General features: G+C 34.3%; 2 protein-coding genes across 2 annotated transcripts; one reads left to right on the plus strand and one right to left on the minus strand.

Moving 5' to 3' along the window:
• Positions 1-247: 247 nt before the first annotated feature.
• Positions 248-9,351, plus strand: LOC145666887 (uncharacterized). The gene is made up of 2 exons (XM_081734472.1): positions 248-942; positions 7,117-9,351. Exons 1-2 carry the CDS (start codon positions 447-449, stop codon positions 7,413-7,415), a joined length of 795 nt encoding a protein of 264 aa, XP_081590598.1. The 5' UTR covers positions 248-446; the 3' UTR covers positions 7,416-9,351.
• A 1,014-nt stretch (positions 9,352-10,365) lies between these two features.
• On the minus strand, positions 10,366-23,610 carry LOC145666886 (uncharacterized). The gene is made up of 2 exons (XM_081734471.1): positions 23,090-23,610; positions 10,366-12,838 (listed from the first exon to the last, which is right to left on the minus strand). The coding sequence occupies exons 1-2, from the start codon at positions 23,553-23,555 to the stop codon at positions 12,483-12,485; spliced, it is 822 nt and encodes a 273-aa protein (XP_081590597.1). The 5' UTR covers positions 23,556-23,610; the 3' UTR covers positions 10,366-12,482.
• Between the last annotated feature and the right edge of the window lie 14 nt (positions 23,611-23,624).

Genomic DNA, 23,624 nt, shown 5'->3' on the forward strand with positions numbered 1-23,624 from the left:
GTGATGGATGGCCGAATAGAATGGTAAGTAAAATACCTCCAACGTCTTCAAAAACAGTCAAATGAGCCTTTAAACCCTTCTTCCTAATTGGTTTCTTGTCCACAAGAAGAGATATATTTAAAAGAAACGCCTGAGCATGTATTTAGGCCTAGTACTTCCTTTCCTTATTGCGCCTTCATAACTTCTTTCATTTTAGATGTTACCTTCAGGAGTCTAGTGGGTCATTTTCTGTTAATGATGACCGCAAACACCTTCACCATATAAACACAAATACACACAAACACACATATGTTAAAACGTTTTTCCAAAGTCTCGAACACCAGGACATTTATAAAGCAACTTGCATATCTGTACTAGCTTCCACTTTTTTGCCAGCTGTTGCACTGACAACCATAGTGAATTAGTTCTAGTGTATTGTTGGGTGTAATTGTTCCAAGGATACAATCATGGTGCTCGTTCGTTACAACAATTCTTCATTGTTAGTTCTTGTAACGTTTTGTATTTTATTAAATTCTGCTCACGCTATCAAGGAAGAAATCAGTGATCTTATCTCGCAGTGCAGAAATAAAGAACTGTTAACTTGTCTTGAATTCAAAGCTGTTACCTTATTAAATGGCATTCTCCGATACGACAAGTTACCACTATCCAAATATATCAGTCTAGAAAAAATATACCAGTCTCCATCGAACAATATTAGCCAAAGAATGTTTTTTGGTGGAAGCGTAGAAAATTATATAAGTGACAACTACCCGAAGTCAGCCAAAGTTGTGCAAAGTTTGTTACTGAATGGACTATTGAACATTTTCAATTCAAGAGCACTAAAATTTAAACTTGACTATGTTGTTCCTGGAGCGTGTGTTATAGTACAAAGACTCGGAGAATCTGGAAATGGAATTGATATAAAGATTCAGATACCCGATACAGAAAGTGTTACGGAAACAGGTAAGCGTTTAATTTATAAAACCTGATTTTATCACCAAAAAAAATTGAGTGTTCTTTAGTTGACATCCTGGATTCAATTAATTCATGTCTTACACAACAGGGATTGTGATGGCTGAGTGGTTGAGTGCTCGTCTATTGTGCTTGGGGTTCCTGGTTCGATCCCAGCTCATGCTAAGTGAACTTTGAAGTGCACAAACACCGCGAGCCTGGGTTTTCTAGGGGTTCTTCCGTTTCTGCTCCTCACTATTCATTCAACCATTTTATTCATTAGCAACATTATCATCTCTTTTAGTCTCGGAGGATATTCGTGGAACGTTAAGCAAGATTTTTTTTAATTTCAATTCATGGTCACAATGGCGTTAAGTGATGGCACGTAAGTGGCAGAAAATACTTACAAGTTAGTGCATCTAAAAAAAAAAAGGACCGCTCTTGCACGAAAACAGGATTAGGTGGTAAGAGTGCTTCTTAATAATTTAGACAGTTTGCAGTGTTATTGTTGCTTGAAAACCCACTCACACGACGTTGTCCACTACAAACTCACATCACCTGGGTTCGAGCCAGAGACCCTAATTTTTTTTTTTTTTTTTTTTTTTTTGCCCTTTAGGCTAAAGGGGAAAAATCTTATCTATAGCCATTCGTAATTGAAGCTGATGAAACTTTTTTTTTTCATATATCCCATAATCGTTGGGAATTATAAAGATAAACTTTTAAAGACTTATTCCTACTGTAGTTAGGTTTACCATACTCCGTGATATAAACTTATAACCGGGAATTTCGGATTAGTCAATGGAAGACTGGGAAATATCACTCTGTTTGGTCAAGCGGTTGGCTACGCTGAGTCACTAGAAGACTGTTGAAGCAGATAACAAAACATAATAAGTCAGACAAGTTTGCATGTGCTCGTCAACAAACTGTCGTTTGCTTTGTTCGTTTTAGAATTTTTTATTGTATCTATTAAACAAGGCATTCTATCCATTAATTAAGGCTATTGTAAAAATGTGTTTTAAGTAAAGAAAAAGTGTAAAAAACATTTTTGGAATTTAAAGTTAGTATTTTCGTTTTACTTCCAACCAGCAGCGCAATCTGTCTTCAACATTGGGGGGCCAATAAGATATTTTCTTTCTTTTTTTTCTTTTTCTTTTTTTTTAAGCGATGCTCAAAATATTTGTGAAGTTGAGAAACAATCCTGTGGAGGATCAAGAGCAGAGTTGTCTTCAACATTGGGAGGCGGGCAGATTTGAGGCTTATTCTGTGGGGATGTCAATTTCATCTTTCATTAGTGGCGATCGGACACGAATCATCACATATTTTCCTTTAAAAAAAATTTAAAAAAATTAAATCGGATTATTGGGGGGACAGTCCCTCCAGTTCCAAGATTGGAGGAGACCTGTCCCCCTAATCCCCCGGAATTTTCACCAGTGCTTCCAACCCCATAATAAAAAAATGTCTGGGGTCGGTGACAAGAAATTATGATAAACCTGCTTCCCATTTTGTCGGTTCTCGAAAAGTGGGTATGGTTCGGCCCACTTCATCGCTCGTAAAAATTTACTGGCATTTCCTTATTACTATATTCTCTATTAAAAAAACTTAATTATTACTGCAATTTGTAGTATAGATTTGTAATAGTATTTATTATAATAGATAATAATTAGTTCATATTGGCTGTTGGAATCATTCCTCGGCCAATGAGAAGCAACCATTTGTTTACGTTTCTGCCTTAACTTCTCCACCATTTATGGGGAGGACAGCGTGGTAACCATTTTCGAGATTATTCATAGATTGTGTCAACTTCGCAATTTTGAACAACATAGAGACGTAGGTCGAGCTCTTCGATATATGGTTAAACTTAAAATGAGTGTTTATTTTTTCCTTCCAATGACAATATGGTACAAAAGCGTGACAATTTTCCTGTAGAAGCTGCTTAAGGGTTTGTCTTGAATGGGATGTGTAAGTAGATCAATTTTATCTATTACAAACTTCCAGGTATGTCGCACATCGCCTCCCCGTAGGACTTCCAAAGAAATTGCTGAAAATTCTTATGAGCCACAAGATTCGTGACACATTCTACCACTGAGCCTAATGATGAAATTTCAATACCTATCTTAATTATTAGAAATTATTTTTATACTTAGTTGTGGAACATACCATCTCTCTCTGTATGTATGTATGTATGTGTGTGTGTGTGTGTGTGTGTACGTCTCCCTCCCTCGTTATATAACTTTCGGAGCACAATTCAGAGATATCCTGTATTTCATCAAATGTGCATCAAGTGAAAGATTTCTGTAAGAATTAACTAACTGTACATAAGAACTTTTACTAAAGAATTGACATCACATCGAAAACAGAATAACCTTAAAATACACAATAATACAATGACCAGTGGTAGCTTAATCGTTGTATGCTTCAAAAAATATTCTATTGCAATTTTGTTGACTGAAGAGGGCGTTATGGCTAATGAACTGTAATGAATCACTTTCGTTAGTCAAACTATGACAAATAAAGGTATCCTCTAAGCAAACGATGCATTTCCTCAGTCTTTCGTCTGGAATAAGTGATGCTCTTTTTCACTGCAGATAAAGAGCATGAATATCTTTCTCGTCATCGTTATGAGCATTATAGTCCCGCTAATCTGGCATTTTTTATCCAGAGTAGAGTAGAATTAGCGAAAATATCAGATTCCTGAGAGCACTATTTTTTCTTATTACATTACATGCCTTAATTTATAAGGTAGGTGCAGGTAAAGACGCCATGTTAAGGGTGTTGTATTTTTTGTGGCCTCAATTTTCATGAAACACAAAGAACAAGACATTTGCGTTACAGAGTAGCCTTTTCCGCGTGTACCAAAAATGTGGCAATGATCCGACTCACTTCTACAGTATTTTGTACACAATGTAAAGAAAAAAGCGTTACAAAGAGGCGTATTTACCAACACGTGCAGGTAATTACGCCAAGTCTAGGATACTACTAGAAACCTGCAATAAATCTTGCAACTGCTTACATCCTCTGTATTATGCGAACTCAATATTATTATACAACCTGGCTGAAGCACAAAATAAAATAACCAAAGTTTAAGGTGAAGATAAAAAGAATGTAAAAACTATAATCTCCAAAGTTGAAATGAAGTTCCAAACTGAAAAATTTTAGTCCATAAGAAGATAAACAAACAGTGCCACTGCACTGTGACTTAAAAAAACCTACACCAATATTACATGGAATATGTGGGACAAATGAAAACACCTTTTTATTCTGCAATCAGTCCTGTATAAACCCTGGCGTCTTTCGCTGCACCATGCTTGGCGTTGATTTAGTAGCCATGGAAACACAAATACTGAAATTACAATTATAAAACAGTGTGTTCCTAGACGGAGACGAAATAAGGCGTACATTGCTGTAAACAATCGGCAATGTTCTAAGTTATCACGGTACTAATAACGGATTCTTATCTCTTGAAATAACATACTTCCACGGAACCTTTCCGAAGCAAACAATACTGCACGGCTTGGCGGTCTGAGCGCTTTCTCCCAGAGTATTCGTCAAATCGGACTTGTCCAAAACCGTGGCACATATTGGAGGCTCATTTTAGCGTATTTCGTCGGAAACGTTCCAGCACTGAACACTTGGCTTATTTAGCTTCACTGGCGTATATGCCTGCAGTTACCTTATATCAGAAGTAAAAATTTATATATTTCGGTACAGCAGAAATTTATTTGCAAATGTTCTATCAGTTTATAATTTATTTCCAGAAAACTCAAACTGATGGAAGTACCTGCACAATAAAGTAGAAGGTATGATATACAAAATTTCTGGTCTGTCTCAGAAGTTTTCGCTTTCCCAACTCTCTGTCAATTTAACTTGCACACTATTGAATTAGTTTTTCTTCTATTTTGGTATCGCAAACAGCAGCACGTTTCATATCCTATTCAGCATCAATTGCCAGTAGCGGATCTAGCTCGGGACCGTGGGGGCTTATGAGCGACAAAAATAATTGAAAATATTATTTTTTTAAAAAAATTGAAAGTTTATGGTAAGCGTTTCCTTCCAATCTTTATCGGAATTTTTTTTGCAGTTGTAATTTTTGGGTTATGCAATCTGTAAAACAATACTTGAAGTCTGCAATGCCAACGTCCAACGTAACTATATCAATACCGAAAGAGGACTCTGAAAAATTGTAAACTCGTGATATGTGTACCACAGTCTGGGTTCTGGCTGCCCCCAGGTTATAACTACTAGGTTCTCCATTGCCCATTGCTGTTCCAAATCATATTTTAAGCTTATCTAAAATTCAGTTTTTTTTTGATAGATCTAGCGATCCATACTTCCTTTTGGATGTTATGACTGAACTCACAAAAATTCACGACGAGCAATGATTTCAGAATGTGGCCCGGGAGATGGTTAATTAATTCTCTCCATCGGGATTTTACCAGTCATCCTCAACAACTGGATTACGACTATATTTGCATTACTATTTTTCACATCCGCCCCTTTTATTCAAATCATCCCGCCGCCTGGAAGAAATCTTTTGAAATCATCACTGTTTGTTACAACTGCTTTTCTACGCTTCAAAATCTCAACTATAAAGTTTAAATTTCAAATGTTCTTGGGGTGGAGTCTCAATACTTGTCTCAGTGATAAAGACAGTTTAAAAGGAAAACGAAACCCGATTTGATGGCCTGATTACTGGGATGTCGGATTATTGAAGGTCGGTAGAGTAGAGTCATTTCAGATTTTGTTTGGGAACTTGGGATTGCAAGATTCTCCGACATTAAGTAGAATTTCGCATTGTTTCACTAGTATATTAATATAATATTGATTTAAAATGTCTGTAGACCTATATACGAAACTCCAGGGATAGGTATTACGGTTTGGGTACAAAACCTCGCGGCGACAACCTCGCGGACCAAAACCTCGCCTGGCCAAAACCTCGCCTCCCAAAACCTCGCGGCCCAAAATCTCGCCGGGCCGAAACCTCGCCTGGCCAAAACCTCGCCGCCCAAAACCTCGCGGGCCAAAATCTCGCCAGGCCAAAACCCCGCCTGGCCAAAACCTCGCCGCCCAAAACGTCGCGGGCCAAAATCTCGCGGAGCCAAAACCTCGCCCGGCCAAAATTTCGCCGGGCCAAAACCTCGCCTTGCCAAAACCTCGCGTCCCAAAATCTCGCCTGACCAAAACTTCGTTGTAATGGTCTCGCGACACAGAATCTCGCTTGGTCTAAATTAAGCGAGACGTAGTGTCGCCTGGGAAGAAATGTCGTTAGGATAAAACCTCTTCACGACGATTTCTTCAATGTAGAATGTTCTATCGCCAGATTTACAAAACTTATTAGGTTTTGAAACTTGACATTTTGTATAAATCTTCTTACTCCACAAGGGCACAAGCTCCAGATAAGACAATATTTTGCGAAATGCATGCCCTAAGGAGGAATGGAATGGAAGGGCTTGAATAAATTTTGCCGTTCTCCAGATCTAAAAAAACTACTAAGCATTGAACCTTTACGTTTTGGTACAAATCTTCTCCTTGTACCATACGAAGGTATGTTGCAAAATGCTCCTGGTAAGGGAGTGTTGAAGTTTGGATAATTCTTGAGCGTTGGATTGATCTCAGGACCCACGAGGTTTTGGCGGCGAGGTTTGGCCACGCGATGTTTTGGGTGGCGAGGTTTCGGCCCGGCGAGATTTTGGGCGGCAAGGTTTCGGCCACGCGAGGTTTTGGCCGGCGAGGTTTTGGTCCGGCAAGATTTTGTCCTGCGAGGTTTTGGCCCGGCGAGATTTTGTCCTGCGAGGTTTTGGGCGGCGAGGTTTTGGTCGGTGATGTTTCGGCCGCGAGATTTTGTCCGTATCCCAGGTATTAAGTTCCCCTTGAAAACCCACATAACGCCCCTGGATCGGAAGAATGAGATTAGAGTCTTAATCATGTTCAGTTTTTGACACACTGTGTAATGTAATGGCAAATTGCAATATTCCATTCTAGAAAGCACTAAGTTTTCGACAACTTTCTCTTTTATGACGATCGGTAAAATTTTCTGTAGTCTGCTTATGGAGGTAACGGATAATTATCATGAGGCAACAACGTCTTTAATATGATACTTTAATAGTTAATGTCAACATTACTTACAGTCTGTATGTCGAATTCAATGTCTTTTCTTATGTTGAAAATTCTCTTAATTTAATGTTTCAGGTCGAGGTATGATGAAGAGGCTATTCGTTCCATTACTGTTGGGTCTGAAGATGAAGGCAGCGACACTTATACCAATAACTTTGATGACGTTGGCTCTCCTGGCAGGGAAAGCCCTTCTTGTTGGGAAGATAGCACTTATGCTCGCCATTATTATTGGTTTGAAAAATCTTACATCATCGTCACAGAAGAACAGTGTTTCTTATGAAATAGTACCTCATTCACATAGGAAAAGTTTCGATACCGCAGACTCTCACAAAATGGCGTACAGTGGACATATTGGACAACATAGTGGAAAGTGAAACAATTTATTTTATAATATTATTGTGCTATACTTTTGTTTGGACTATTCCATAAGGATAAAGTTGGATTAATAATGATACTATTGTATTATGCTCAACTAAGGTTAGAGAGGTTACTTAAATCAGGGAACAGTAAGCTTTAACCTAAAATGGATCTACTGTAATTTAATATTAATGTAACATGTCTTATTTAATGGTTAAAGTTATTGTTAATTCTAAGCTCAGCGTTAACATCCCTGTAAATCATAAGTCATAATTAACATTTATTTTATTTTTATTTTAAATTTATTAAAAATGTTGCTGTTAAAATTCGAATACTTGAATTGAAAATAATTATTCAAATAATATTCTTCGAACAATTAAATCAAATTATTATTCAAATAAAGGATTTTGGGCAATGAGCAGTTGTTCGAAGAATTATTCGAATTTGAGATCTTCAAAAAGCTGACAGGTTTTCGAGAAAATGAATTATTATCCGAATATGTGTTTGAAAACAAATATTCAAAAATGGGAGTAAAATTCTTTCAATGTTCGTTTGAATAAAGCAAGGATTTCATACAAGTAATTTAGAAGTGCAATTTAAAAGTAAGTTCTTACAGTATAATGTTTCCTTAGAATTTTAGGAAGTCATAAATCCTTTTAAAAACTGCTTAATATTTCTATTTATTGTTATTTATTTATTAATTTACAAACAGTGTGAGACCTTTACTACTTGGGGAATATTAATAATAGAAAATTTTAAGTAATTCTAGAATAATGTTTGCCAGAGCTTGTATTTAGGAGTACAATGCAACAGTTCGTCTGATGAAAATGAGTAACTCCTCTGCAGGGAAGGTGACAGGACAAAAGATCCAAGAATGGATTTCCCAGTAAAGGAAACAGGCAAGTCTTAATGATCCAACTGTTGGACATTGGCTAATTCGATTAGAGATTACCTCTATTTTTCTGTTATTATTATAGTATTCTTCACGAACAAAAGGGTTATGACTGAAGACGACTATTCTATTGTTTCTGTTGATATTCTTCATAAATAAAAATCATTATGACTGAAGAATCATGACCCATGATCTACTGTTTCTATTGTAGTTTCCTCCACAGTAAAAGTAATTATAACTAAAGAGTTCTGACGACTATTTTTCTACTGTTTCTGTTGAAATTCTTCATAAATAAAAGTAATTGCGACTGACGACTATCTTGCTGCTACTATTGTAGTTTTCTTCATGAATAAAAGTAATTGTGACTGAAGACCAAAGTTTTGCTGTTTCTGCTGGTGTTATTCAAAATAAAAATCATTATGACTGAAGATTCTTGACCATTATTTTGCTGTTTCTGATGTAATATTCTTCATGAATAAAAGTAATCTGACTTAAGACGACTGTTTTTCTGTTTCTGTTGGTGTTCTTCATAAATAAAAGTAATTATGACTGTGAAGAACCCTCACCACTGTTTTGCTGTTTCTGATGTAGGCCTAATATTCTTCATGAATAAAAGTAATTATGACTGAAGAATCCTGACTACTCTTTCGCTGTTTCTGTATATTCGTTGATGAAAGTCGTCGTGACTGAAGAATCTTGGCAATTATTTTGCTATTTCTTTCACAGCGCTCTTCATGAATAGAAATCATTATGACTGAAGGGCCCTGACGACTATTTTGCTCATTCTATTGCAGCCTTCATGAATAAAAGGAATTGTGACCGAAGAATCCTGATGATTGTTTCTCTGTTTCTGTTGTTGGATTGTTCATGAACAACTCAATTACGACTGAAGCATCTTGGAGACAATTTTGCTGTTTCCGTTGTAGCATTTCTCATGAAGGAACATTGTGACTGAGACAGCCCGACGGCTGGTTTGCTGTTTCTGTTTTAATATTCTTCATGTATACGCATATGAAGAATTGTATTACAAATGATATAATAGTAATAACTTAATGTAATTATTCTTTCAGAGTCGCTAAAATTGATTCAGATAGACGACTCTTTTCCTGTTTCTGTTGTATGAAGTTTCAAAAATCAAAAGAATGAGAATAACTGAAGTAATTTGCTGTTTATGTTGTAAGCTTACTTAATTATAGATTGTTTTACTGCTCCTGATACAAATTTCTTCACTGAGTAAAATCATATGCATAACTGAACCGATTCTAATAGTTGAAAATTTCTATTCCTGGCACAGTTATTTATAGGAACAGCCAAGTCAAGTGATTACCATACTGAAGAAACAAGTAATTCACATTTCTGAAGAAGGACAGAACAAACATATTTTGTATTACATACTGTTTACCTATGGCTTCTGTTTCCAGGATGTAATTTGTTATATGACTAGAAAACAACAAAGTACAAGTAAGCTTTTATTTTCTAGATGCACACACTATATACAGCAGATACTTAAAATAGTTGTTAATGAATGGTAACTTTTAATTTATGAACATAAATATATTTATCAACATTCAGTCAATTGGCGTCAACATTACTTGCCCTCTGAGACAGGATGTGAAGTGATATATTATTATACGAACATGTACTGCGCTCTAAATTTTAGAACACAAATGTATTACAATGCCTATTTAAGTAAGTTAATTATATTTTTCGTGAAGATTATGGAGTATTTTTTAGACAAGACAGGAATCATCTTTTCATGTATATGTTAAATAAACACAAACAACCACAGTGATATTCTTTGAGTGAATGTAGGCAATTTTTAAAATAAAGTCCTTTGGAACAAAATATCTTAAACATGTTTTCGTTCCTTGCTCCAATATTTCTAATTAAGCTTACTGTACTTCTAATGATTTATAGATTGGATTATTGTTCTAAAATGAAAATATATATTATTATAATTTGTAATAAATAACCATATATTTGCTTATAAAAATTGAAAGAAACCTGAAATTTTGTATATTACCACACGTAGTACTTATGTTTTTAATATTACTGAATTTAACCTAAAGAATAATGTAATGGTATGAAATAATACTATATAAACATATAGCTTTAAAAAAATAAAAACTATAAATGAGTCAGAGTAAAGAGTAATATTATATAATTCATATTATTATTCATTTTAGACACTAATATATTAAAAGTAGGATACAAGAATTATTTTCCAGATTTTTAAACACAACTTAACTGTAAAATGATTACAGTTATTTATTTGTAACACATAACTGAATTAAATACAAATTACTTATCCTCTTCAACATTGTCACCATTTGTCAAAGTTTGTCACCGAGGTCAGTAGGAACCTATAGAAATACTTAAACTTATTATTAATACAAGTAAATCAGTAAAAAAATGTTTTCTTTACAATGTCTCTTATTTTGTATATTGTTACGCTATGTTCAATGGGACCTTCGCTCTGAAAACAGTAATATATTTTCTATTAAAAATACATTAAAATATTACTGTTGTCACATATTGAAGAAACCAACACAGCCATTATTTCTTATTTCTTAATATACAAATGTCAAAATCTTAAGGAGTATAAAATTCTTTTGGCAAGGTAGTTACACCAAAGTCAGTTATTCAGACAAAGTTGGAAACATACCTGTATTTATGTCAATCACTTTTAATGAAAACGAAATTGTCAGTCTTTTGACATTTCAAGACATACTAATTACTATCTAATTATTACAATACCTCGTTATAAGAACACGTATTTATTTTTCTGTCAGTCATATGTTACTATAATATGGAGCACTACATAATTCATCACAAAGCATTTTTGCTTAGTTTGTATTTTGTCAACCGTTATTCATGGAAAAGGAAATGATCAGTCTTTTGTCATTCAAATACATACATACTTGTTCCAATCATTAAATAAATAATTGTTCCGTGTGTAATATTCATATTAGACCTGTAATGGGAGTCATATACATATCATCAAGATAGTCTATTTGTCATGAGGCCAGTAGAAACTAACAAATATAGTTGAACTTGATATTCGTATTTTACAAAAATTGTTTCATTTAAAATGCTTCGTATTTTAAACATCTCTACACTTTGTTTAATGAGAACATTGCTTTGAAAAGTGTAGTAATATAGTATTCAATATTAAAACTTAGTATTACCTTAAAAGTTCATTAATACACTATCCATTATTAATTGGGGCACATGTCATATATCTGAATTTTGGCATATGCCTTCTAACGAATTGTTTCCCAGTTCTCCTAACCTTTGTCACAAAATAATATAAGAGCACCGTAAAGAATAAATTAACCACAAATCCTCATATGGGAACTTGAAAAATGAATTAAAACTTGAATTTTAGATTTTTCACTTAATTCCGACGAGAAATAAGTAAGTGCCATATATGACACACTTACAACTCACAAAGAACATGCCAGATGACACCAAAATCTCTTATTCATACACGTCAATATCTCACACAGCAGACAAAACAGTCATTTGATGCCTTTGGTAAATCACTAAAAAGCTAAAGTGATAAAAGGGCATTCCGGTAAGGGGTTAAGCCAAAATTTATTGTAATCGTACGATCCTTCGAAATATTACTTAAAACACATCTTGTAAAGGAATTGCCATTAAATCATTAAGTATTATAACTAAACAAATCTTCACATTAAATATATAGTTAAATGCATGAAATAATAATTATTTTTTATAAATAAAATTTGTATTATAAATACTCCTATTTACATAATAATGGATTACGTTACGCATGGCTAATATGAATTATACGAGATATGGATGGATTACTTATGCTACACCGTTACCAAACTAATCGATTGGTTAGTTAAATTAGCCACGACGCTAAAGCACCTACATATATATTTACACATGAGCATGATGATAATTACCCAAAGTCTCTTAAAATAGCTCAGGCACATAACTACAATTTATAACTTAACATGGTTTAGTAAATTATACCATATGGTTGGTAGTTTATTTCCTCCTAGGTTAACGAACGTAACAAAATGCGTTCGTGAGTTGTATTTAACATCATTCCCAACCGGCATTCAAAGAAACTAATGGCATTCAATGCCTGGTTAAAAGCAAAGTTCTTTCAATGTTATTAGTTGGTTAACTTCAACTATATAACCAACGGCTACCAATTTCAATGATAAGGTGGATAGCCCTCATAATATTCATCTGCTGGTTGATACGTTTGCCCTCTATAGGCAAGATCTTGAGAATCTACTTCTCCTGACCTTGCAGGATCGTATAGGCTTCTCCTGTAATGTCCTCCACCTCCATGGCCCACCGAGACCACCTCATGTTCTGCTTTGTGGTGAGTGAGCTTCTTTAAACCGACTATGGATGCCAAAACTAACGCTATTTTGCTGAGCAATAGAGCTTTACCAGCAAGGAGCGCCAAAGATCCAAATGCTATTGCTTTAATAGTACCTGCTTTCATCAAAGTACCGATTAAAATGGCCGGTCCAAGTTTCTTAAATCCTTTATTGCCACGACCTGTAACATAGAAGGAAAACAATAAAGAGTTAGTTTTGTATTTAGCATGTAATAGTACATTAATCCAGTTTTTAAGTTAAGAAAAAGTTTAAAAAATTAGCTCCAGTTAAGAAAATTAAAGCGTGAAGTCTTGTAGGCAGGAGCATACAATAAAGAGTACGTCTTGTCTCGTCTCGTCTCGAAAGATGATGCTTGAAACATTTCAATTCTCGTCTCTTTTTCCGAGACGAAAAAAATCTTGAGACTCGTTGACAATACTAGTTATCCAAGTCTGTTTCAAACACTGTTTTAGTGTTGCTTGATTAACAGTACAAAAACTATAGATTGATAAAGTAAAGTGATTGTACGAAGACGGTGAAGAGCATTTATCAATGTTTAAAGACACTGAAGTCATTACACAATATATTGAAATAATAAATATGTTTTAAATTTTGTCGTTTTACACCCTTCATGGGATCGTGACGCTGAAGGATTCTGGTAACTTCTAGATGAAATCGAAAAAAAATAGGGCATAAATTTTGTACATAAATTTGCAAAACGAGAAGAGAAAAAAAAATTCGAGGCAAAATGATAAAAGTTTCCTACAAATCGAGGCGAGAAAGAGATCTTCGAGAATAGAGAAGTGAGTTTTTTCAATATTTACAAGTCGAGAAGAAACAAGGAAAGGTTATTTCTCGTCTTATGGGCAACAGTACTAAAGAGAGCAGGAAAACAATAGTGAAATGCCTATTCATTTTCAGGTATGAGATGAATTTAATGTAATGTATTGCAATCATGCCCCTAAATTCCTATTAATTGTACCTACATTTTAACCCGAAAAGTATAGTAGTTAAATTATTCGCTTTTAGCAATCAGAAACAGAAGATTTACTTATTTTAAGCAATCAGAAACAGAAGATTTACTTATTTTAAGGAATCAGAAAGAAGATTTACTTATTTTAAGGAATCAGAAAGAAGATTTACTTATTTTAAGCAATCAGAAACAGAAGATTTACTTATTTTAAGGAATCAGAAACAGAAGATTTACTTATTTTAAGCAATCAGAAACAGAATATTTACTTATTTTAAGCAATCAGAAACAGAAGATTTACTTATTTTAAGCAATCAGAAACAGAATATTTACTTATTTTAAGCAATCAGAAACAGAATATTTAATTATTTTAAGCAAACAGAAACAGAAGATTTACTTATTTTAAGCAATCAGGAATAGAAAATTTACTTATTTTAAGCAATCCTAAACAGAAGGTTATTTCTTAAAATCAGAAGGTAATAGTTTAGGATTCCTCCTGTATTTTAAAGAATCAAAAACAGAAGATTTACTTATTTTAAGCAATCAGAAACAGAAGATTTACTTATTTTAAGCAATCAGAAACAGAAGATTTACTTATTTTAAGCAATCAGAAACAGAATATTTACTTATTTTAAGCATTCAGGAACAGAAGATTTACTTATTTTAAGCAATCAGGAATAGAAAATTTACTTATTTTAAGCAATCCTAAACAAAAGGTTATTTCTTAAAATCAGAAGGTAATAGTTTAGGATTCCTCCTGTATTTTAAAGAATCAAAAACAGAAGATTTACTTATTTTAAGCAATCAAAAACAGAAGATTTACTTATTTTAAGCAATCAGAAACAGAAGATTTACTTTTTTTATGCAATCAGGAACAGAAGATTTACTTATTTTAAGCAATCAAGAATAGAAAATTTACTTATTTTAAGCAATCAGAAACAGAAGGTTATTTCTTAAAATCAAAAGGTAAAAGTTTAGGATTCCTCCTGTATTTTAAGGAATCAGAAACAGAAAATTTACTTATTTTAAGCAATCAGAAACAGAAGATTTACTTATTTTAAGCAATCAGAAACAGAAGATTTACTTATTTTAAGCAATCAGAAACAGAAGATTTACTTATTTTAAGCAACAAGGAACAGAAGCTATTCGGTTTAAGGATTCACTCACTTTCCTTTTTTAGCAGGTGTCAATTTTTTTTTAAAAAAAAGAAAAAAACTCTGTAATACACCGTTTCCATTCATTATTATTCAAAAATTTGCTTTGAAGTTCCCTATAAAAGATTTTTTTTCGAAGTCGATACCTGGTTAAATCACTTATTTTAGAAGCAAAAACAGCACATTTGACTCATTTAATGGCCACTCTCTAAATAAATGTACCTAAACTCGACTCTAAAACAAGTTTAAGAAGTCACGTCTAAACAAATGGTTTTCGTGCACTGGAAGTGTTTGAACTGCCCTGTTTTATAAAATCCTCTCATCTATCTATCTATATTGTAAGGATCCCCACCTTTCAGTGTGCATTATTTCCTTGAGCACATGTTATTGATATATATATATATATATATATATATATATATATATATATATATATATGTGTGTGTGTGTGTGTGTGTGTGTGTATGTATGTGCTATTGTTTATAGGCATCAATACAAGTAAACGATACACGTGAAATAAATACGAAGACAAGAAGAAAGCACGACAAAATCCGAGGAGGAACGAGCCACACAGAAATCACCTATAAAATCATCAAGTTGACCATTGATCATATAACCTACACCGGTCATCGGCTTTAATCAAAATCACAGCAATATTTCCGGCCAAACCGATGAAATATCGGCTAGTTGGCAACCCTAGATTCAAATAGTTTACATAAACTTTTACTCCATACGCGTAAAGGTTTGAGCTAGTTTAAACCTATTTTGAACATAAACTTTTTAAACAAAAACAATCTTGATTTGCTCCTTTGACGAAAGTGATTATCAACCAGTGATGATTTCAGCTTCTTCTTTTTTTTTTTCGAATAGGGAGTATTTTGAATAAATAGGTGAAAGTAGTGTCACTGATAACTCAAGTTGAGTCCGATCGACAAATGGAAGGGAGAGAAATTTGGAGGACAGACTTTTTTGTCTACCTAAATTAATAATTACTAGTTAATTTACATTACATTATGACGTGTCTGGGGGAGGTTGGGGGTAGGCTAAGCCATCAGGGGAGTCCGTCACTTTGCTTCATCTAACGTCTTCACTGCTCTGAAATCGTCACTGCTACCAACATAATTATTTGCATCGAGAATATCGAGAATAGAAATTAATTCTTCAGTAATAAATTGAATGTTTTTTTTTTTTAGAAGACAACGTTTTCTCCACAAAAAGAAAACTTATTTGGGTTATTTATTCTCCTTTTCATGGTGTCTACTCTATTAATTCATATTTTATTATAGGATGTGTATGTGTGTGACAAAATGTTTTGTCGCTTGAGGAATCTGTGAATCCGTTAATCACGGAAGCGTAACTTCTTAGGAACCATCGTTTTTCCAGTGCTTTACCATCTTTAGATGATAATTAAAGTGAAATTTTAGAGCAGCAAAAGCAGAACGATATTCATGGTTATGCATTTTTTCTGTCTCTGCTTTAATGGAAATTGAGGATTTCAAGATTGGAGGGTAGATCATTAACAAGATCAGGTATGCGGATGATACAGTCATTATAGCTAGAATGGGAGAAGGACTATAGGAGATGATTAACAAAATAGTTGACACTTTGGAACTATATGGAATGGAAATGAACATCAAAAACCGAAAGTCATGAGAATATTCCATGGAAACGAATCCTTAGGGATCAAAGTAGAACAAAGAGAACGTGAACAGGTAGATCATTTCAAATCTCTGGGAAGTATTTTGATTAGAGACGCTTACTGCACAAAAGAAATCAGGTCAAGAATTGCCATAGCTAAAGAAGTATTCAACAAGAAAAGATCAATCTTAACTAGCAAGCTCAATATTGGACTTAAGAAGAAGTTGGTCAAGTGCTATATATGGAGCATTGGACTGTATGGTTCAGAGACCTGGATATTAGGAAAGTTAGAGAAGACATATTTAAAGAGCTTTGAAATGTGGTGTTGGAGGGAGATGGAGAAGATAAAATGGACAGAGGAAGTAATAAATGAAGATGTTTTGAAACGAATAGGAGAGAAGAGAACGTTTCTAGCCAGCATCCTTTATAGGAAGGCCAATTAGATTGGACACATCTTAAGAAGAAATTGTCTTCTTCATGACGCCATAGAACGAAACATGGAAGGAAAGCGAGAAATAGGAAGAAGAACACAATTGATTGATGATTTGAAAAATAGAAGAAAATATTGGGAGTTAAAAGAGGAAGCTGGAGATCGAGAACGTGGAAGAAATATTTCCAGGTCTATACCTAAACTCATTAGTCCAGGATCTTCCAAAAGGCAGAATACTTAATAATAATAATAATAATAATAATAATAATAATAATAATAATAATAATAATAATAATAATAATAATAATAATAATAATAATAATAATAATACGATTTTACAGCATGGGTTTTAATCAAACAAAAAATATTTTAGTTCAATCTAGGTTTTGTTCGTATTATATTAGTTTAAAAATGTTATCTTCCTTATCAAAAGTATTCTGCAGACATTGGTACGTCACTTGTAATTTGAGAAACTGTAATAAATCGGTGGTTGAATTTGACTGGCATGGCATACAGATAGTAGCTATATGAAGACGCCAAAATTCATGCCAGCTGTAGTAATGTAAAAATTATCTTTACCATATTGAAGTATACTTAAGACAGGTTTATGCATAGTACGAAGAGTAATTTGCTTCCGATCAGTCCACTGCTGAATACGCTGCGGATCTCAAGTAATCATTTAGTGGCCCCACATAGCGTAGTCGTTAACCTTCTCGCCTTCGGTGCGAGCGGTCCCGGGTGCACTCGGTCGAAAAAATGTTAAAACCTTTTTCAAGCCAGCCCTCCTGAATTAGGGTTTCCTGGGTTTTCCTCATTCACACCAGGCAAATACCGGGGTGGTACCTAACGTATAGGTCCCAGGCCGCTTCCTTCCTTCCCCAATCCTTTCTTCCTTCCCTTTCCCCGGATAGTATGCTCGCCAAGGGAAGTCATCGTGACGAGCTAAATGGGCATCGATGCCGAAAGCCCAGAAATCTAAAATCCTAATCAAGTAATCATTTCGGTTTCAGTACAAGTTATCTAAAAAAAAAAAAAAAAAAAAAAAAAAAAAAAAAAAAAAAAAAAGTTTTGTTTCATAGCATAAAACTATGGTACACTTCCAAACTATTCGAATTCAATATTCAAACCTATACACTGGTTGCAATATAGAAACTGTTCGTCGGACAGTGAAAACATGTCAAAAAGTCCTTATTCGCTATATCATACTGCTTGTGTTCTATGGAGATTAAAGGAGACACGGTGACTCAGTGGTTGAGCGCTTACCTCTGGTGTGTGGGGTCCATGGTTCCATCCGCGGCTAAGTAAGTTTGTGGCGGGTAGCATCGTGTCCGTGGATTTTCTTGGTGTACTATCGTTTCCTCCCGCATCCTAAATCAATTCTTGCATTATCAATCACTTGCTTTAATGATTCGTCTCCTTGAGTCTAACGGGCATATACGTGGGACGTTAAACTAAAAGATGTTATTTCAAATCATTTTTTATGGAGATTAATATTGAAACCGCAAGTGCTGATCGATGTCTTTCAATTTTGGTTGCAATAGAGGAATAAAATCAATTTGAAGCATATTTTTGTATTTAAAAAAGCGCTTATCTATCTATTTCCATTTTTATCAATTTTGCGATCAGTGTTGTGGCTGAAAAATAGTAAATTTTCACAAATTTTGGTTTCACCAATTCGGCAGTCATACAAACATAAAAAAAAAAAAATACATATCGTGACGATGACACAAAGTTTATCTTACGCTTCTTCTTTTTATTCTCGTCCTTTTACTTCAGTTAATTACTACTTCAATTAACTCTATAAGAAACAAAGCAAAGATTTGATGTCACGGAAATATACTTCCGTTTTTATTAGCATCTCTTGTGTATAATAATCCAAACATCTACAGCTTTATGTATAATACTCCAAATTATATAAACTATTAAGAATTGAATCCGCATCTCCCTCACCGAAGATGAAAACATTAATCATTTGTCAAGAAGTAGTTAATCATATAGGTCTTTTAAAAACAAAAGAACATTCTAGTATATCCTAATCAATTGCATTACTGATTATGCGCATAATATGTACTGTATGTCATATAACAATACTATTATTAGATTAGATATTTTTAGTTCTTCATAGGTAATAGGTTTCATCAAAGTTGCTCACAAAACGAGATGAGGCGGAGAATTTTCAAAAAAGATACACTTTATGAGACGAGACAGCTATAACTTTCGTCTCATAGGCAAGTAGGTATTGTAGTATTTCACGTGAAAGACTTAATGTAGATAGAAAATCAATGCACCTACTACGCAGCTCGAGGATGACCAAAGCTTTGCCTGATTGGCCCAATGTCGCTGCACGCGAAAAATCGCGAATTGCATATCTCAATCCAAGTAAGTGTTTTATATGCAGATATCAGTGAATACAACAAATCACATTGCGTAGTAGAACACAACAAATGACCTGACTATATTTTTATGAGTTAGCTAATGAAGTGGTAATTTGGATAAGAGCGTATCGACCTATTTCCGATAAAATTACATATACATATTTTCTGCAAGTTTGAGCTTGTCCGTATGTATCTAGGTGGTGTTAAGGTAATATCTCTGCTCCGCAGCGAACGCCTGTCTCCAAAAATATTGTGTGAATACGTTGGTTAATTGGATAAGAGCGTTTGTTTTTCTGCTCTCCTGAAAAATTAAACAATTGCTAGTTACGCCCTTATCCAAATTAACCCCTCCTTAATTTAAACCTTCACTACTTTCAAATAACTCCTGAAATAAAGTTGAAATAAACACTAATAATATTGCCATATAATCATAATCAAGATTATAACAGGAGAAAATAAAAACATATGAACATTTCGATTAAATGATAGATAGATTCCATAGTATAAGGGGAAAATAGCAAGAAAGCATATACATTAAAATAGTTGGTTTTGAACATACAAACGAAGTAAGTATTGCCCACATTAATAAAAACATATAAATATATTCTGCACATAAATCAGGTTGGTTAGGTTATATATTGTTAGGAGAAAGGTAAGTATAACATCAACAAAAGTGCAGGTAAGTATACAGATTATATTTCACGAAGGTAATATATATATATATATATATATATATATATATATATATATATATATATATATATATATATATATATATGTGTGTGTGTGTGTGTGTGTGTGTGTGTATTAGGGTGGTCCTTAATTACATGGCGAAAATTTTTTTCCTGAATTTCTTTGCTCCCAACACCTAAATTGGTTCCATGTCGGACCCAATTTATCCATGAAAAAAAAAAAATGGGCTCAATCGAAGAATATTTAACCGACCCCCAAGCGACCTAAAGTTTGAATGCATATTCAATATGTTATTATATAGGAAAAGTCTGGAATAATCCCTTCTTACTTTAAAGCGGCTGAAGCGAAAGAGATACAGGAATTGGAAGTAATCCACATCTGACCCTGAGAAATAGCATGATGGCGGCCATTTTGAAGTCCCCAATTTTGTATTCGGACCCACAATTTTAAATGGAAATGATGTTTTGTGGCATCGTTTTTGGGCAACCTTTCATTATAAAAACATATCTTCCTTTATTTTCAACTTATCTCTGGGCATTTAATTCTTTTTAGCTTTGAAATAATAGTTTATTATCTTTCAATATTTTTTTCTTTGTAGGCTACTGAAATATTAATAAACTATTACATGCATGTAACAAGGAAATAATTATATATGTTACATAATTACATCCCGTCGAAATACACACCAGCCTATAATGGAATTATTTATATGAAATGAAATTACATAAATAATACCGTTTAAAATGATAATAGAAGAAAGCTGAAGGCTGTGGATAACTAGGCAAATTCTACTGCATCATTAAGCAAATTTTTGTAGCATCTCGATACTTTTTTCTGTGTTCACTGACTATCTGCAATATGTATTGTTTCTCTTTTTCGTCCTTTGCTAATATGTTCCCGTATTCTTGTATCAGTTTCACACCTCTCTCTGCAACATCATTCACCACCACAATGTTTTTCAATATATTCAACCCACGTTGAAAGTTCACATCTTCTTTCCAAGTAGATGGGCATGTGCATTTTTTCTTTACTTTATGGTTTAATTCAAATAAGGGAAACTATTCAACAATCTTATAAATCTGCAGCCCGCACAGAGATATGAACTCACAGACTATTAAGTTTTGTTACTCCGGAGCTTTTATTTTCCATAGTTGATAATTATTACATGTACAGAGATAAGCGGAAAATAATGGCAGACGTCTGTTTGTCGTCAAAAGCTACCTCAAAATGACATATCATACGAGGTCATTTCTATTTAAAATTTTGTGCCCGAATCCAAGATGGTGGACGTAAAGATATGCCTCATCAAGGTCACTACTCAGTATCAGGTATGGATTTACTTCTACAACCTCTATCCAAGATATGATTCCTTTCCCCCAGCCATTTTTAAGTTACAAGAGTTTATTGCAAGCTTTTGCCATATACTATACATTATAAATGCATTTAGATGTTTAGGTCGCTTGGGGGTCGGTTAAATATTCTTCGATTGAGCCCATTTTTTTCACAGATTAATTTGGTCCGACATGGAACCAATTTAGGGGTTGGGAGCAAAGAAATTCGGAAATCGAAAATTAAGGACCACTAGATTATTGAGAGTAATTACATTAAATGATTAGTATATGAATGTAGTAATGTTTAAAGTTGCATTTGTTTGTAGAAATTTTCAGGCTATATTGTTAGTTAAGTCATGCAGTAGAGGGAAGTTAGTATGGAATGAGTTGAGTTGATTTTGAGTTTAACGTTCCTTTCAGCAGCGATATGAGGCGGGACCTACTGATTAACGTCGAATCCGAACCACATGAGCTCCAGCCGGGAATTGAACCACCGTATATACCTATCTATATTACACCTTCACATGACCAAGTGCTAAGGGCATGATTATGGGTTCGATTCCCCGTGGGAGAAATTACTTCGTACACAAACCCGAGCACTAGTTCGGATCCCACTTTTAACATTAGGTCGATCCCACCTGGCATAGCCACGGTACTGAAAGGGAACGCCTAAAACCAAATCAAACAACCAATTTATCTATGTACGTTCATAAGAGAAAGGCACCTTTTCCTAATTTCCTTTTTTTTTTTTTTTTTTTTTTGTTCACTTCAACACCATTTGTGAACAAAGGGGAATTAGGATTTAGATTTCTGGGCTTTCAGCATCCATGGCCATTTAGCCCGTCTTACACAGGAAAGATGACGTCCCTCGGCGATCACACTTTCCGGGGAATTGGGGAGGAAAAAAGGAATGAGGAAGGAAGGAAGCGTCCTTTGACCATTATTCAAGGTACCATCCCGGCATTTGCCAGGTGTGAATGAGGAAAGCTCAGGGAAGTCTTTATTTAGAATGGCTGGCCTGAGAAAGCTGTTACACTTTTCCGTCCGAGTGTCCCCACCGGGAATCGAACCCGGGATCGCTCGACCGAAGGCGAGAGCGTTAACGACTGAGCTAAGCGGGCCCACTCCCAGAGCAGGATCCAGGATTTTCTTAGGGGAGTGCACAAATAACTATCAGTACATTTGAATCAAATATAGATTTTTTAAAATGTTTTTAGGCATCTATGGTGTATATTAGGAATTGACCTAAACTATTGCTTTTGCGAAACTCCGCTTTCTTTTAAGTCCGAAACGAAAACATGACATTAAATTTTAGCAAGGTATTGCTATTTTCAGTGCCAGCTTCTCACTTTAGATAGTGTATATTCAGAACGGAGGGGGGTACACGTGCTCCGGTGCACCCCTCCCCCTAAATCCGGTCCTGCCCATTCCATTCTTGAACAACATAAATCCCGAGTCATTCTAAGAATTTATTTCCGATATTTTTTAGCATTTAATGCCTAAGTACGTACAATAGCAAGAAATTAACAATATAGGAAGTAATTGATTCCTTTTAAATATTTCATTAAAAGTACTTGAAAAAGTATTGATTTCTTCTAAACTTTGTACTTGCTACAATCAAATACATAAACTCCTGTGTCGCAAACATATAAAATAGTTTTGCAAAATGTAATCATTTGAAAGATCACTAGAATGAACGGAAGATATGTTATTGTGGGCTAGTTACCACCAAAAAGATTATTAGAATATTAGATAAATAAATATATAAATATTAAATTTAATTTACAATATTAGATAACCAATTTTTATCAGTTTATAAGGTTAAAGGGTAATTATATTACCTTGTCCAATTGTCTCCGATATTTGCTGCCAAGGAAACCTCACTTCCAAGGTATGCGATTGGAAAAACTTCGACATGCGGTCAGCCAATAGTTCATCCAGACGATTTGTTCTCTCTTCTAAATTTCTTGGTAAACTGGATTCCAATTCAGTCTCACTCAAAGGTGGTGCGTTATTGTTCTTGTCCGCCACAGATATCTGAGCGGTTCTTTTCAGGACCACAAAATCAGATATTACCGGTATTTGCTCTTTTCTGGACGCACGATCAAGGAAGACAATGGCTTTCGATTTTAGGCAAGACATAAAGTCTTTACGGACACATTCTTCATATAATCGATACACCAACTTAAGGTCACCATATCCGTATCCGGAAGAGTCCCGACCTGGTTCTGTAAAGGTGTTATCCTTCAATGATTGGACACATAACGTACTGAAATATAAACACCAGGTAATAACAAGATACTTCATTTTTTTCTTATTGTGTAATTTTTTTATGACTAGAAATGTGTGCACTGGAACACGAGTAGGTAGCAACTG

This window comes from Thermobia domestica, chromosome 12 (genome assembly GCF_964235325.1).
Source record: "Thermobia domestica chromosome 12, izTheDome1.hap1.1, whole genome shotgun sequence".
NCBI lineage: Eukaryota > Metazoa > Arthropoda > Insecta > Zygentoma > Lepismatidae > Thermobia > Thermobia domestica.